The 17,394-nt window shown below is 41.6% G+C and overlaps 1 protein-coding gene across 10 annotated transcripts in view; it reads right to left on the reverse strand.

The window, feature by feature from the left end:
- Window positions 1–17,394, reverse strand: part of Tenm3 (teneurin transmembrane protein 3) — a 727,726-nt gene that overhangs the window by 179,762 nt on the left and 530,570 nt on the right. For all 10 annotated transcript variants that reach the window (XM_028854524.2, XM_028854525.2, XM_028854518.2 and 7 more), the window contains one exon: window positions 8,581–8,818. In XM_028854524.2, the coding sequence (XP_028710357.1) occupies window positions 8,581–8,818 (238 nt within the window). The remainder of the gene's footprint in view (window positions 1–8,580; window positions 8,819–17,394) is intronic.

The raw sequence follows: 17,394 nt of genomic DNA on the forward strand, positions 1-17,394 counted from the left end.
GGACAGAGACATAATTTCACAGACCCTATGGAAAGGGAAAGGATGAATGAACACCTCACAGGGGTGCTGCCAAAGAAGAAGTGTTTGATGAGGAGGTCATATTGGGAACAGGGTAACAATTAAGTCACAGTCACTAAGACTGAGGAAAAGGCTTCGATGGTCTCTTACTTTGATGAGGTTCAGAGAGAAGAGACTAGAAACGTGTTAGCAGTCATTAAGAACTTGTTTCCCTAGGTATTAGGAAAACCAGTTAACCAGATAAGAATATTTTGTACAAATTACTGGTTATCCAGAATCAAATATTATCTGAATATGCAATATTACAACTTATGGAAATTATGAGTTCAAAAATAAATTAAGCCTATAGTAAATGGCTAGTGCACACTTTCTTAGCATTTTCCTGAAAATAACCTGGTTCACTCCAATTAATAAAAACACTGCTTGCTGCATGGTGGTGGTGTCCGTCTTTAATCCCAGCACTTGGGAGGCAGAGGCAAGCGGCTCTCTGTGAGTTGGAGGCCAGCCTGGTCTAGAGATCGAGTTCAAGGACAGCCAAGACAACACAGAGAAATCCTGTCTTGAAAAACCAAATAAATAAATAAAAATTAAAACAGTAACTTTATCGAGGCTGGAGAGATGGCTCAGTGGTTAAGGGCACTGGCTGCTCATCCACAGGACCTGGGTTCAATTCCCAGCAGCCACATGACAGCTCCCAACCATCTGTAACTCCAGTTTCGGGGTACCTGACACCCTCATGCAGGCAAAACACCACTGCACATTAAAAAAATTATCACTTGGTTGTACAGTAGCTTCACCAGGCAAAGACACATCAAAAGGTTTCCATGTCTTAAATAAAACTTACAACTAAGTTCTAACTTCTAACTGGTGTAGAGACAATTCACCAATCAAGACTTTTACTGTTTCACTTCAGATATTTAATATTTTAGTTAATTAAATGTTTCAAACATACGAATAGTTGTCTCTCATTATTATTGGAAGACTATTTTCTTAAGACCAAAATTAAGACACTTGGGGTTTCTGCCTAAAACAAATCTACATATTTCTTGCAAAGCGACGAGAAGAGAAAAGCCAGGAGATTTTTATTCCACTAAAATTAATCACGGTTTAATTTTATGCTTGGCCTACCTCACGCATAAAGTTAGGCATAAATATCCCAGGTATGACAGATACATTTCTTATCTTCTGGGACAACAAAACAGCTACTTTGTTACATATTACCTTTGTGCACTTGTTAACCAATTAGGTACCCTTATCCTTTACACCTGCTATTGTCATTTTGTTGTTAGTTAAAAGACAAAACAAAACAAAACAAAAACTCATGTGCCAGCAGAGTGATTTACATTATTTCCTGAATACAATGCTACTTTGAGTAGATATTATTATATTAAAAACTGCCCTCAGCTTTAAATAATTTGAAGTGATTAAATGCCTCAGCCAAGTATGGGGCAGGTCTATAGTCCTAGCTATGGGGGAGGCCAAGGCATGAAGAACGCTTGAGTCTAGGATTTCAAAGATATACCTGGGTAACACAGCAATATCCTCTTTCAATAAACAAAAGTATAAGCAAACAATAAAAATTAAAATGAAGGCTAGGTGTGGAGGGGATAGGGATTATCAAGGTGGCGGGATTAACCAAAATGAAGAATGTATGAAAAAATCCACTTGGAAACCTGGTATTTTATAGGCCAATTAAAAAAAAATTAAGTTAAAGAAAAAAAGAATTTGAAGGGAGCTATCCTGCATGGCTGGATAATGATACTCCCAGAAGCCATGGGTTATGAAGCAAAAAATCCTGGTGCCAGGTTTGACACTTAGGAGCTGTTGGTCAGGGAGGCCTTCCTTAGAGACGCCAATGTCAAGGCAGGCCTCCACCATTCCTCATGATCGCTCACACAAACCAGATGGTAAGACCTGACTGCTGACGCCGCCGCCGCTGTATCTTAACTGTAAGATACTGAGACATCAAGGTAGAACTGAGTTGGAAGCTTCCTCTCTGCTGGATAACTTTGCTAAAGTCCAAGGAGCTAATGCATGCTGCTGGGGGAGAAAAGGTACCTCTGGTCTAAGCCAGCTGTGACCCGCATGAACTGCAACACTAACCTGCCAGGCAAGGTGTGTCCACCAATGTAATAGTGGCATGACCGTTACATGGGTAACCAAGTACTGCAACTGGACTTAAGGCCCACAGGACAGGAATGAATTCATACCCAGTCTTGTAAATAAATTAAAAAAAAAAAAAAAAAAAAAAAACCCAAATCTAATATAGCTAACTTGATAGGGTATTAAACTTTTCAAAATATTTTTGTTTATACCTGCAGACAAATGCTTTCTTCAGCCTTGATCAGAGAAGCTTCTCTTTGCAGTGAATGGTGGTGAAGGCAGAAACTCATGGCTGGCTATTCAAGTTACTGAGAATCAGGGATAGTTGAGTGTGCAGTCTTAAGTAGGACATTTATACTATCACCAACCAAGGCTCAGAGCAAACTGTCCAGGAGGGGGAGCTAGGAAAAAAATGGGGGAAAGATAGGGAAGGGCTTTGAAATGTTATCCCTTGCATATGATAGCGCCTACGAATGCACAGCATTGGTGGATGCCTGAACTGGGTCTGCATGAAGCTGTCAAGAGTCAGCTATGGATAGGAGAGGGACTCATTGGCTCCTCCCCCTCCCCACTGAACTACTGACTACTGACCAATTCTGGGAAAAGCAACATCATCGTCTTCAGTTCTGTACGTAGTCCTGTGAGAGCCTCACAACCATGGTCACACAGATGGCCATGCTTAGTGGTCAGGCCTAGCAGATCACAAAACAAAATAAAAGGACATGAACATGAGAATGGGGCTTGTACGGATGAGGTGTGTGTGTGTGTGTGTGTGTGTGTGTGTGTGTGTGTGTGTGTGTAGAGCTGGGAGATAAAAGAGGGTGTGGAAGGAGTACTCAAAATGCGTCATACTGATGTATGAAACCGTCAAGGAACGAATTTAATTCATTTACAAACTGGACTAGGATTGAAAGATAGGTCCAAGGGATTCCAAAGTGTTCATTTGTTCCTCTCAAGATTCTAAACTGTGTTTTCTATTTCTATGGCATCTACTGGCTTTCAGTACCGACTCATGCAAACGACCTTCATTTACAGCGACTGTTGGTGTTGAGCCGATTTTCTCATTTTAATTATTGGCATGATGTCTGCTATTCAACCAAGTCAAATCTATAGCATTATAATAGTTTAGCGATAATATTATACAAAACAAATCATGATCTTGCTTTCACTAATCTTTGTAACCACCTGCGAATTTTTGGCTTAGACTTTCTTAGAATGGATACTTTAAGTGTGAAAAATGGTTTGGGAGATGCCAAATTATATTAGAAACACAGAGACTCATTCTTTGAGTAAATTCAAAATCAAATTTTGTTTTTATGTTTTTATGAATATGTTTGCCTTCAATATAATATCCTCACTGAAACGATTTACTTTCTCTAATAAAGTTTCATCCAATCTACCATTTTTTTCCCCTTTTCTTAGTGCTAGGTTCAGACCCGGGGCTCTGTGTGTACTAGGTGAGTCCTGCACCGTTGAGCTACAGTCCCAATCCAATACACTGTCTTCAGTAGATGTTCCCTCGATACTGGGGGAAAAGATAAATAAACAAACATTTACATATTACTTTGGGATTCTCATATTTAGAATTCAGCAGGAGCCTTTTGTGTGAATGAATAAACAAATGATTAGTTTTTAAGTATTTGCTGCAAACCAAATAGAAACTAGAGAAGTTCAAATTCGTAGTCACAACTGCCTTCAATCAAAGGCTGCCCTCACATTTGATCTTTCATAATCATCACCCTAGGACCAAGACTTATAATTAACTTCATCCTTTGGAATACAAGCTGAACGTCGGGGACAACAGAGGTTTAAACATGTTATTTTATGTGTCACTGTTCAGATGAAGTACACGGTCAATACAGAGCTAAGGCACGGAGTAGTTCTATGTCACCTCCTGTCACAGAGAAAAAGGAATTTAAGTGGCGACTTGAAATATGACTCAAGCAGCACCAAGGAAATTCTTCACTGTATGGCTCTCTTCTCTCTTCCTTCCTTTCCTTTCCTCTCAAATGCCCACACATCAAATCTCTTCATAAGAAATACCCTAAGTTACTATAAAAGACTACACACTTCTCCTTTAGGATCCAACTGACTTATATTAATTGCTTCCTCAGCTTTAAAAAAACTTACTTTAAAAACGCAATAAATAAAACCTTGAATGGTTAAGACCTTCTTAGCCTAGGACCAGGTCTGATTTTAAAAATCTGTGTTCAATAACTTTGGCGTCTCGTTTCCACCTCTTTTCTAGAGTGTGACATCTCTTTCCCCACAGGAGTCCCGGGTATCCCCAAGCTACCTTGAACAAAGGCGAGGCCTTAGCCAGTCAATTTACGTTAATGTGCTACCTGCCCAGGCACATTTCACTTGCCGCAATAGCTGTGACCACACTCAGTCCCTCTACTCACTGACTTGCTAATGACAGCAGACATTTCCTTCTCACTCAGGAGGTGGATGTACAATTTTTCGGGTGGAAAAGACTTCTCTTGGTATCATAAGGTCACCACATATGAGAGATTGCCCACAGTTTTTATAGGCGTGATTGACTCAAGTCTGGTGTTTGTATGGTTGTCTTGCTTTTCCTTAGGACCACTTAAAAGCATAGAAAAGAGAGGCAGAAGGATAATGCAGTGAGTAAACAATACTTCCACCTAAGTATTCTGTTTTTTTTTTTTTTTAAATGCATAGCAATTGATCTTACATGTGAGAAGCCTAGGGCTTTCAATAGTCAAATTAAAAATGCACTAATAAAGAGGTAATTTAATATGCATTTTCATGCATTAATAATTAGCTGAGCAGTACTGAACTGCTAGGTAAAAAGCTATGGGAACATAATTAATGAACTATCAATGCCAAAACAGATGTCATAATAAAATGAGACTTTAATAAATCATTTATTAAGTGGCCACTATTTTGTTAACATCTAAAAGGTAGCTACTATGCTACTTAATTCATAGAAACTTGGGGCTTGAAGACAATTAAACTTACAGTCACTGAGGGTCAAGGCTTGTCACTGAGTTCCTGTACTGTGCCTTTAACTGTTATTGCTGGGCTAGGTCAAGCCTAAGCTCCTCACTGGCTGCTGTGTATGCTTGGAGCAGCTGTTATTACACACAGAAGGAGCTAATGTACAACATGAAGAACAAAAGGCTAGCTCTAGGCTCTCAGCATCCTAACAGCTAATGCTCCCAGGTGCAATAACTGAACTTGGGAGAAGGGACTGTGAGGGACCGTGAGGGACACTGTTCCATATTGAGTGTAGCGCCAATTGCTACAGATTAAGGTCATTTTGAACTTCTAAAGCTAATTCAGATCTTGACGTAAATCTTGGCACATCTGAATCTCACTGGAGGTTGCAGAGTGAGCAAAGCTGGTTACCATATAGAAGAGTAGAGTGTCTGGTAGTACTGACTGTCTCCAGGAACAGTAAAGAATAAATTCATCAGAGAAAGAAAATACATATTTTTTGTGGAAGCAAGAAATTGCCTAGTGAAAAAAAAATGCTTTCTAATAAATCAAAATTGAATTATACAGGACAGGGCAGAAAGGTCTTTATCCTTTCTGTGTTTATTCATATAAACTGTGAATTTACAGATCACTGAGATTTTCATGGATTATTCCAGGTAAATTTTACCAAATACTATCTACATCCACAGAGAAGAAAAGAACAAGGAAAGAGGAGGGAAAAAAATCTATACCCATAACTCCCTAGAACTGAATTTTACATTTTACAGCTTATAACGTTTCAATGACAGAAAAGTGATTAATAAACAAGTGTGTGTAAAAGCTATGGAAGTGCCAGGGATGAAATGGTACACTGAATCCAAGGACAGTTAAAGGCAGATGCAGGTCAGGATGAAGTTGTTAATAAGGCTGAAACTGAGCTTGAGAATCATACTCAATAGGGAACCTTAACTAAAAAAGAAAAAAAAATCAATGATAAATAAGACTGCTTCTTCACCTCGAGAATTCCAACCAAGTGAGACTATTAAAGAAACCACAGTAGTACCGCGTCCTCGCGGTGTGAGATTTTCACTTCACGGCTTAGTGTTATTCACCGAGTGCCTGCGAGTTGAAATATCATTTCTTTTTATTAGCACCACCATAAGAGGTGAACCTTGGCTAATGAGAAGAAGAACCAAGGTACACTACAGGTTAGGTTTTTGTTAACACGACACACAAATGTTGAACGCATTACTCTTTCTAATTATTAGTGGGATAATATTAACTACCCTTCCTACACCCATTCACAAAACTACGTCATCCCATTGATAACTCATAATGGTACAACCTTAAAGTGGAAGAAGACCTTGGTAACTGCTTCCCTTGGGAATGGCTTTACACATGGATAGGATGGATTGTCTTCTAACCAGTGACTTCCCTTTCTGAAATTCCAGGCACTCAGAATTACTACATATGGAAGAGCAAGAATGTACCTTATCTTTCTCAAATTTGTTCTAAATTTCTTCACCATAACACGTAACTTCAAGGAATACTGGCTCTCTTATTAGCAGTTTTTGGGGGCTTTTGTGTTATACGACATCACTAAAATTAAACATGTTTCTGATGATTTAACTGGACATATTTCATAAATCTTTGTCAAAACAATTATTGTCAACTACAATGCAATTATCCATATTCAATTTGATGACTCAACTGGAAAATTACTTTTTCCCTAATAAAATTTACAAGACGACAATAGTGAGTCCGTGTTGATTAGATACTCAGTGGGTACTAATTAATTAAGCCAGGTAAATTTAGGTCCATGCTTAATAACCTTGTGAGAAGAAGAAAAATCCATACACATGGTTCTTTGTCTCGGATGAAGGAAATTCTCCTGTCTGCCTGCTTTCCTTTCTATTTCTTTTCCTAATTTCTCCCAGAAGGGAAATACAAAATAAACAATAAAACTCAACGACTATTGGCTGGCACTCCAGATAAAAAGGCAGGAGTTCTTTGTAACCTTGCTTAGGTCAACAGTGAAAAAGACGGAATGATTTTTATTGTTGATAACTAACAGCGAGAACCTCCCGCTAGCTCATCCACAGAGCAGAATTAGTACAGATCACAGAACTCATGGCGAGAAATAGCAGTTTATTCATCACGAGATACCCTCTTCGCCCGCAGATCATGTAAGTGTTGAAGTTGGCCATGGGCTCTGCATTTGGCATGGGGGGCAGGGAGCCTTCTCTCGCGGGTCCAGAGTTCACTATTTTTGAGCTCTTATATGGCGGTAATTCATTTCCTCCGAGCCGAATAAAACGTTAGTGAATCACAGAAATAAAGAGCGGGTGTGGTAGAGGAGGTTCGCTACCAAGCGGCCCAGCCATGACTAAGAAGGTAAAGGACAATTTGTCCACACCACAACACCAAGAAGCCGTGACTGTCCCAGTGCATCTGAAGAACGAGTTCTATGAATCGGGAGATATTGAATAATGAAATGGCTTAGTTTAGGATAGTTTGCATCAAGTGAGATTTTCGTGTGAGCAGACAGACACCAGGGTCCGGCCCATGCTCCAGTGCCTAATTTCAGAACCCCACTGGATCACACACTGCATATGACATGTTGGTGTTGGATCTAGGACTGAAAAAAAATCATCAACAAATGTGCCACAGTGTTGTTTTTTTTTTTTTTTTTGTAGGATTCAGACAACCACGTGTCTGACTACAGCCAGAGAATGGAATTTTTAGTGATAGTGATTGTGTTCCCGTGGAGGAGGAATTTTCTAATACAACTCAGAATTCGTAGGTGGATTCTACATCCAGAGCTTGGTTGTGGGTTCTGTATTCTGGGGGCAGGGCATTTCCTCAAGGGCCGCACAGCCCTCTCTTTTGAGTGTCTTTGAAAATAATGCTGGGATGAAGTTGCAAGAGTCTGCTTCCCTTTACATTGCAAAAAAAAAAAAACTAAAGATATTTTTAACATAAGGTCATCTGACTTGTAAGTTTTTGTACTTGGGTCCACCATGAGCTTACAAAACATGGACACCACATAGGCGGTGCAAGAAGTCTAGAACCAATCAGCTGTCCAACACAATCGCCCAGTAAGGCTGCAGGGGACTGACTGCCACTGTTTATACCTCCTTCCCTTCCCCACCTGACTGGTAAGCGTAGATGTGGAAAAAAAAAAAAAAGATCGCAATTAGGGAACAGTTTTGCTGAGGGGACAGAGTCTCACCTCTTGTAAGCAACAAAAATGTGCGGAAAAGATGAAAAAGCTAACTGATCTGGCTCCTAAGACATTCCCAACAATCTGGAACTGATCTTAAAAAAGACAAAACACCGAGGCTATAATTATGATAAATTTCTGTTAAGTGAGGAAAGTGTCGGACTAGTTTATTTTCGAACTCTAGCGGCTTCAAAATATGCGCTGTTGGACATAGCGCAGCCTCGACCCTGCCTGGGCGCGGAGTGATCCTAAGGGCCACGGAAGGATACGACAACCCCGAGCACGGGCGTTACCTGCTTTCCAGTGGTACATTACTGCCAAGGACCCAGCTGTCCTGCAGCTGGACGGACTCGGGTGTGGTTTGCAGCTCGGCGGGCAAAGCAGCCGGCGGGGCCGGACTCTGGTTCCTTCTATTGGTCAGGGAGTTCCTATTGAGAGACGTGATAGATGGGTGATGCTGCGCAGAGTGCTGCTTATGGGAAGGCGGTAAAGGCTGCAGGGTGGCTTGGCCTGGGTTGTTTGCAGGTTGCTCTGCAGAGAGAGAGAAACAGAGAGGAACTCATTATATATTTCCGTGTGTACGTAGGCGTGCTTGCGTGCGTGCGAGCGTACGCCCTACCACTGTCTTGCGGAGCTTAGAATTAAAAACTGCATAAAATTCCACAACCTAACGCATTTGCATATTATTCTATTAAGTGAGTGCTCAGTGACATTCTCAAAGACCAAGTTTACCCTTGATACGCAAAGTTCTAATTAATATACAACAGATGGCAAAATTGCTTTTGGTTTTAATTTGTTTCAGACTTTTTTTTTTCATCTGGTTTTATTAACACCTACAGAAAACAACATCTGACAGCTCCCCTAATGTGCCTTTAGATTTCAGATTTTTTTTTTTTTTTAAACAAACCAAGCCTGAAATTAAATGGGTGATTTCGGCAGAACACAAAAGTTTTCGAAATGCATATAATCCCTGTAATTATTTAATGGAGGTTTTTTTTTTTTAAAGCTTTATTTAACTGCAATAAATTATTACAAGCTAGTTGCTAAACAGCAGTAGACTTGCTCTAGTTTAGTGCATCTCAAACAAGGCGGCTCCGTGCTATGATCCACTAATAGACACTAAGCATTCTGTAGCAGAAGGTCACTCTGTGAAGCAGATGTTGCTTCATGGATACTTAGCAGACTGAATCACATCTGATTACAACGTCAGAAGACTCATATACTTAATGACCGTTACATCCATTAGAACACACACAGAACAGATTTTCCAATTTCACAGGATGCAGTATAACTACATTTTTGGAGTGAGTCATAGGTGACCATAAGAACTCCTGCCTTTAGATCAGTGGTACAAATATTTTGTTCCAAACCAGAATCATAAGAGGTCTGACATTTTCAAAATACAAACACAATATTGCATTGTAACTATGGGGAAATTCTCTAGAGCTAGTAAATCATCAGCTAAAAAATCACAGGTCATTGTAACATCTGAGATCTACTTTGCATGACTTAACTTTGGACATATATTTTACTGAATTGACCAATACTGTATTTTATTAGAAGAGTGACTCCTTAATTTAATGTCAAACTTATTATCTTCTTCCACACATAAGATGCCTATTTTTATTAAATATAGTTCAAAATGCAACATAATTTTAAAGTATCTTATTAAATCATGCTATTAATATAAATACCTATATTAAAAGAGAATAGGAAACATAGCGACTATCTTTCATAGACTATGTGAAACCCAGTAGTGATTATTAAGGTAAATAATACAGCACACACTGTAATTCTGGTTGCATGAAATGAATACATGATGTGTAATAGGGTGATTATATTATCAAACTCCTTTAGCAGATCACCAAGAAAAATAGCTCCTCCCATAACATATAACATCAGTGATTATTATGTGTTTCTAATGGTGTCTAATAATCCCTATCATGTAACTTAATAGCCAATAACTTCTCACTCCTGCAATGAAGAGCATAGATGAAATATCTACATACATAAAAGCAAGCGAATTCCTCGTACAGCCGCTATTCCTGAAGTTCCCCACACTAGAAACCTCAAAAATCTCCCCTGTGCCTTGGTGATCAGGACAAATGAAGGTCTAACTCCCACTTAAAATGCAATGAGCTTTTGAAGGAATATCCGGGCTAAAACGGTACAGAGTTAAAACTCTTGCACAACACCAAGCCTCCCAGTTTAAACCCCACGGAAGATTCATTATTCAGGTCTCGTGTAATTAATTAGGGCTGTCTTCCTCAGCACCAGTGTGCATGACGAGATTGTCTACAGAAAGCTGGGAGACACGTTTAGGAAGCTGCCCAGAGCATGCCATGGCAAGCGGCAGCTCCCAGGGCAGAGAATGGAAACAAAGAGCGGAAGGCAGCACCGGTCCAAAGGAAAAGGTGAGGAGACTTGGCCTAGAAGGCAGGAGGGGCCGGATGACGCCATGCTTTTTAGCTTGGTGTCATCCGAGAATGGCATCGCACTTTATGCATATCTGTTCCAGCAGCTACTAAACTGCGTGAAACAGAGGCATCGAGGCACTGGAAAACCCAAGTTAATAATTCTTTGTGAGGAGTCGCGGTAGAGCCCCGTGACGTATGATCTTGGCACAACTCTAGGGATTCAGTAAAATCCACCCAGCTGTCCATTTACTCCTCCATTTGGCCATTCATTCCACAAATGTGTAACTACGCTGAGTTACAGGGATGTGCTGAGTCAGTGCCAACTCACTGTATAAATGGTGAAATAAAGTGTATGGATGTGGAGGCTGCTATTAAACGCCAAATCAATTGAAGATCCCCGTCATGGATTTGAATATGTTAGTTCAGGATTCTTCTTAAAACAAATCAACCCGTAACCATTACGGAAAAGTCCCATTTAAGGTGTCAGAAATCTGCTCCAAGTTTCTCCAGCTTTAGTGGCTCATTTTGGTAAGCATTTACTAAGGACTTAGCAGGCAGCATGCAAGGCACCAGTACTTCCTGTGGCCCATGCAGCTACTTGAGGAACACATGACTGCTGCTGGGACCACTTTTCATTAGGCTACCCAGTCAAGAGCTCTATCAGGCGGGCGGGTCTAGGTACTGAAGGCCCTGATCTCTATAGACTTAGACAGAGGAGTCTGAGTGGGAGAGCTGAACATTTAAATTCTATAGCATATCACGGACAGAAGCCACATCCACAGACTCCGATTTCATACCCATGCTCAGGATTCTGGGCGCATTGGGACATAGCTGGAGTGCGGATTTATCTCCACCCATCTTTTCAACACGGAGCAAGCAAATAAGTCCTAGCAAGATGAGATAAAGCTAAACACAGCCCGAAAAGATGACAGAGAAAAGGAACACCAGTAGGAAAGAGTAAGACAGATCTAGGACTACACAGCTCTCCACAGTTTTAAAGGGGCATAAAAATGAGGTTGTCAACACCACAGCTTCCAACACAAAGAATAAATAGGATCAGTCGCATGACTTGGAATAGTTTTAAAAAACAAAATATTTGCCTAAAACGAATGTAACTATGACTCAGAGAACAGAGAGAATTCATTTTGGAGTCTGTACATAAAAAATATCCAGGGGAAACATTTAGGTCCAAGGTTCAAAAATGGACATAAAATAACAGAGAACAGTGTCTAGACTTGGAGATTATTAAAATACTTGAGACTCTAACTCTGATGGGCAGATCCTCATCAGGACAACTCAGGCTTCAACTTTGGCCTTTGGGTTGAACTAATCTACTGAGAGCAAGCTTTGCTCAGACTTACAAAAAGGTTTTGGATATAAGCATTTGCAACAAACAGACCTCATGCTTCACTGAGACAGAGATCTGAGGACGCTGCTGGAATTCTGGAAAATTACAGATGGCTTCCTAGTGTCTATCAACATAAAAATAACTTCAGAGTGAGTGTGAAATTTGGTCACAGAAAGCCCAGCACATGGAGCTGGAGAGATGGCTCAGCAGTTAAAAGCACGTACTTTTCTCTCAGAGGACCTGGGTTCAGTTCCCAGCACACATGCTAGATAGCTCACACCTGCCAAGAGTTCTGATGCCTCTAGCATCACGGGTCTCTAAACTCACATGTATATACTACACACATACACATGCCTAATTTTATAATAATATAAATAAATCTGAAAGAAAGAAAGAAAGAAAGAAAGAAAGAAAGAAAGAAAGAAAGAAAGAAAGAAAGAAAGAAAGAAAGAAAGAAGGAAGGAAAAAGAAAGCAAGCCAGCAAGCCTGCCTGCCCTGAGGCTGAGAGATGGCTCATCAGTTCAAAACACTGGCTGCTCTTCCAGAGGACGGACCTAAGTTGGATTCCCAGCATCTCTATCATAACAATCATAACAATCATCCCTGGTTCCAGTTCCCCAGGATCTAATGCCCCCTCCTGGCCTCTGTGGGCACCAGGCATGCAAGTGGTACACAGACATACATACAGGCAAAATACATAAAATAAAACAAAAATTAAAATGGAAGAAGGAGGAGGAGGAGGAGGAGGAGGAGGAGGAGGAGGAGAGGAGGGAGGAGGAGAAGGAGGAGAAGAAGAAGAAGAAGAAGAAGAAGAAGAAGAAGAAGAAGAAGAAGAAGAGAAAAAGGAAGCTCAGCAAACATCTGGCAAGCTTAGCCCCAGGCACCACCTTCCTCCATCCTTCCTCTGAGTTGCAGTTGTTTTAATCTGTTAAAATGTGGTCCTTCCTTTTTCTACATGTGAATCCCACTTGCTTCAAACGCAAAGAAACGCGACGCTCCTGATTTTTCCTGGTGGAAATTACTATCTCCTCTCTAACTCTCCTTAGGAAGTTTCCTGCTCTTTTTCATAGTTCCCTTTACTTTCCCCTCGGTACCACGGTCAATTCTGCAGGCCTTGTGACCCTTCAACTTCTTCAATTCATCTTTGAGCTCATGCTACACCCACAGATCAGTACCTTGCTCAACTCCCACCCCAGAGACACTTCTTTTCGCTGTGGATGGGAATAAATACAGAGGCCCATAGCTGGACAATGTGCAGAGAGTAAGAGACCTTGGAACACTTCATCCTTCACGGGAGGTCTCCATCAAACCCTTCCCCTCAGGGCTCAGGGATCTATGCAGAAGAGGAGGTGGAAAGCTGGTTAGAGCCAGCGGGGATGGAGGCCGTCAAGGAAACAGTCTTTCAGACACAACGGGACTGATGAACACTCGAGCTCACAGAGACTGTGGCAGCCCACCGAGGGCCGGCACAGGTTCAATACAGACGGGGTCCCAGTGCGGAGAAAAGTGGACACGAGTCCCCACCTCTAACTAGGACGCTATTTGCAACAGATAACTTCTGGAGAAGGGAAACTCAGTTGTTTTCTCCAACAGAGTATTACAGGGTACACTAACCACACTCCAGGGCAGGCCTAGGAGTAGTTGTCCAACATAAAATGGAATCCAGGGGCTGTTTGTTTCATTTTGTTTTGGCAGTTTTTGTCCTGTTGATTTTTGTTTTGGTGTGTATGTGTGTTTTTGTTTTTGTTTTTGAGAGAAAAAATGCAAGAGAAAAAGAATATAAGGTTGGGTGGCTAGGGAGTGAGGAGGATTTGGGAGGAATTGTGGGAGGGAGGGAAAACATGATCAAAACATATTATGTGAAAAAACTAAGCAGAAATATGCATTGGAAATATATATATTTGAAGAATTACATTAGAAGCATTAGGCTGGCACAAAGCAGAGCTTACGTATAGGGCTGTTAGTTGAAAAGCTATTTGTAAAGATGCCTAGCTTCCCAACTAAATGCCAAGGTCCTTAGAAGCACACGCCACATTGTGAATGTCTTAGGATTTCATAGTACCTTCACAAAGTATCATACTTCAAAGATTCTTTTAAAAAGTGTTATTGATTTCATGGCATTTATGCGTTTGGATATGAGATGGCCCCAAATGCTCACACGTTGAAAGCATAAGCTGCCTTGCCTTGTATTGTACCACAGCAACAAAAAGTGAGTGCAAACACATTGCTTTTACAAAGAAAAATAAATGAATATTTATTATTAAATTAAATAAAGATGAATAGTTTTTATTTAAATTTTTCATACAATATACTTTGATCACCTCACTGAGAAGGAGAACAAAGTCACTCATTGCAAATACTGGTTTTTAAGAGCATGTTTTGCAACTGTATCCATTGTTTTGATACTTAAAATCTACACATTTAAAAAGATCTGCAAAAATTGGAAGATTATGTTTTATATATTCTAATAAACTACAATATGAAAGGATATATAAAATGTTATATTGATAATCTGGTTTAACAAATATGTGTTTTCCTTGTATTGTAAAGCTTATGATTATAAGTGCTTCCAAATAAATAAATGTGCGTGTGCTTGCGTGCTCACGACTGCATGTGCACGCATGTGTATGTAAGTGTCTTTTGGAAAATAACCTCTTTAAAACTATTCTCTGTGTAACAAAATAAACTCGGTGGCTTCTGGCATTATGCAAAAACAGCAATCACTACCTTGTCTTGCTCTTCTATTTTTTTTTTTTAATTTTCTCATGATCAGATTGCTATTACAGTTTCCATGAGAGCCCAGTGACTACTTAGTTTCATTTATTAAGTTGCCTGAACTCTACGGCAGATGCTTCTTAAACTCAGATTTTACGAAACACAGAGGGTAGACAGGAATGACTCTGGTCACTTTGCAACCTTGGCTATGAAAGAACGTTCTCTAACAGCATCACTTAAGGTCATAGCTTCTGTGTCAAATCTACTTGTGTGGGAGACTCGTGGTAGACAGCAAACAGGAGCGTTGACAATTAGTGCTGGAAGTCACAGAAGGTAGTGGAGAACGGGGTAGACTCTGGTTAGATCAGGCAATGTACAGATCCCCACAGACTCTGTATTCCTGGAGCTCTGTCTGGGGGCAGAACTGAGCCTTCGGACGACTCTTTGTGTTCAACAACCGTACTGTCAGCAGTACATGGACTGAAATGTCTGTCCACACAAAGAATAATAAACGGGGCACTTGTTTTTCATGGAATATGTTCTTCAATGGTATTTAACTCTTCTGAGCATCATTGAAGGACCTAAAAGACACAGTGGCTGGTATAACAGTTAATGTTAAAGGTAACTATTACAAAGACTAGGGAAGGAACATGTCTTTTTGGGGGAGATGAAAAATCCCGAGGGAAAACCAAGTAAGAGAAGAACCTTGTCAACCATAAATACTATAATCAGAACAAGTAACATCCCTCTGCCAAGATTATCTGAAGGGACACTTTGCTTCAACAGGTAAATAACTCATACAAATGTCATAGGAACCAAAGGTAAACCAAACACTTGCCTTTCTACCAAGAAGGATCTTGATGTTGTCGTACGGAGGAAATGGAAGAGAGCATCAAATGTTTGAACATAACTGGGCACATCTGCTGACTTGGATAACTTTTTAGAGTCTTGCTATGCTGCCCAGACTGGCCTCAAATTCACGGGCTCGAACAAATCCTCTTCCCTCGGCCTCCTGAGAAACTGGGACTATGGGGACACACCTCCATGTCCAACTGAAGTGTTGATGCTGTTGTTGTTGTTGTTGTTGTTGTTTGGTGGTGGTGGTGGTGTGTGTATATGTGTGTATGTGTGTGTGTTTGGTGAAAAACCCTGCTGGTGCACCAGAATGCTGAGCAGGGCTCCGCTGCAGCTCCTCCGTGGTTTACAAGAGGCGGCTGTGGTGCTCGGGGGGACAGAGTGGAAATGGACTTCTGAGTGTGAAAGCTGGGAGCGAAAAATAACACCTGACGGGAGGTAACAGAGCTCCGTCCGAGGGACGTGTGCCTCTGTGTGTGTGTGTGTGCGTGTGCTCCGTGTGGCAGGCAGCAGGCAAAAGGCGGGTGTGAGATGAGGAGAGAGGAGGAGAAAGGGGGCGGACGCCTGCACCAAGCAGGTGTGTGCGCACAGTTGGGACAAGTTCCAGGAACTGCTTTGTCCCAACTGCCTCCTTCGTGACACCCCCCTCTCCTCTGTGCCAGGATGTCGGAGGCAGGCTGGCTTGCAGAGGCCCCTGGGGAAGACATACCCTAATTGGAAGGGAGCTGGAGTTAATACTGTGCTGCTTCTGAATAGAGTAAAATCTCAGTTGGAGGAAAGCATGTTGGTAAGTGGCCAAGAGGAAGGTAGACAGAGGGCAAGGGAGGACGTGGGGATGGGGGCAGAGGTCAGGAGATGAGGCAGAGGCAGGGAGGGCAGAGAGGGTGAGGATGAAAGACTGGAAACACAAAACAACTTACAACCCATATAAGATGGGTTCTCAGGTAGCCCAGGCTGGCCTCAAACTCTCCCTGTAACAGAGGATAACCTTGAGCTCCGGCTACCTTGCTTTGACTCCTGGGGTTCACAGTCTGTGGCACCACCCCTGGTTACATGTTGTTTTATGTTTATGTCGGGACTCGAAGCCAGGACCCAGGGCTTCCTGTGTGCAAGCCAAATGTGCCGACCAACTGAGCTATAATTCCCAGCCCGAGGAACTTCGTTCTAATTTGCAGAAGTGCTAAAGAACACGGAGATGATGGGGATGCACAAGCCACTAAGCCAGCAAGCTGAGTCACCGCATGACACCTGCTGTCAGCCCTCTCAGAGCTGGGACTCCAGTGCTCTGACCAATCGGACTGCCTGTGGGGAAGAGGTGGGTGGAGGCCCGCCTTTCTCTCCCTAAAATGGATCCATTCTCGCTTCCCTTTCCAGTTTGCTCTTCACCTTCTCCACCAGTCACAAACAAGCCTTTTCACTTTGGAGCCACCTCCCTCTCAAAGCGGGTCACCACACCGAAACACCAGAAGCCTCTGCTTTTCTGCACTTTAAGATAATCCCAGCACTCGGGAGGCAGAGGGAGGCGGATCTCTGTGAGTTCGAGGCCAGCCTGGACTACAGAGTGAGTTCCAGGAAAGGCGCAAAGCTACACAGAGAAACCCTGTCTCGAAAAACCAAAATAAACAAACAAACAAACAAAAAAGACTATACCTGTCTTAGCTCCCCCGAGCATGGCTTCAGGGAGGATTCCCTAGTATGCATAACCAGGAGGAGGCTTGGCTTGGCTTTGACTCCTGAGGGCTGGTGTGCTAGGGTCTGAACCCCAGTATAGC

This window comes from Peromyscus leucopus, chromosome 17 (assembly GCF_004664715.2).
Source record: "Peromyscus leucopus breed LL Stock chromosome 17, UCI_PerLeu_2.1, whole genome shotgun sequence".
NCBI lineage: Eukaryota > Metazoa > Chordata > Mammalia > Rodentia > Cricetidae > Peromyscus > Peromyscus leucopus.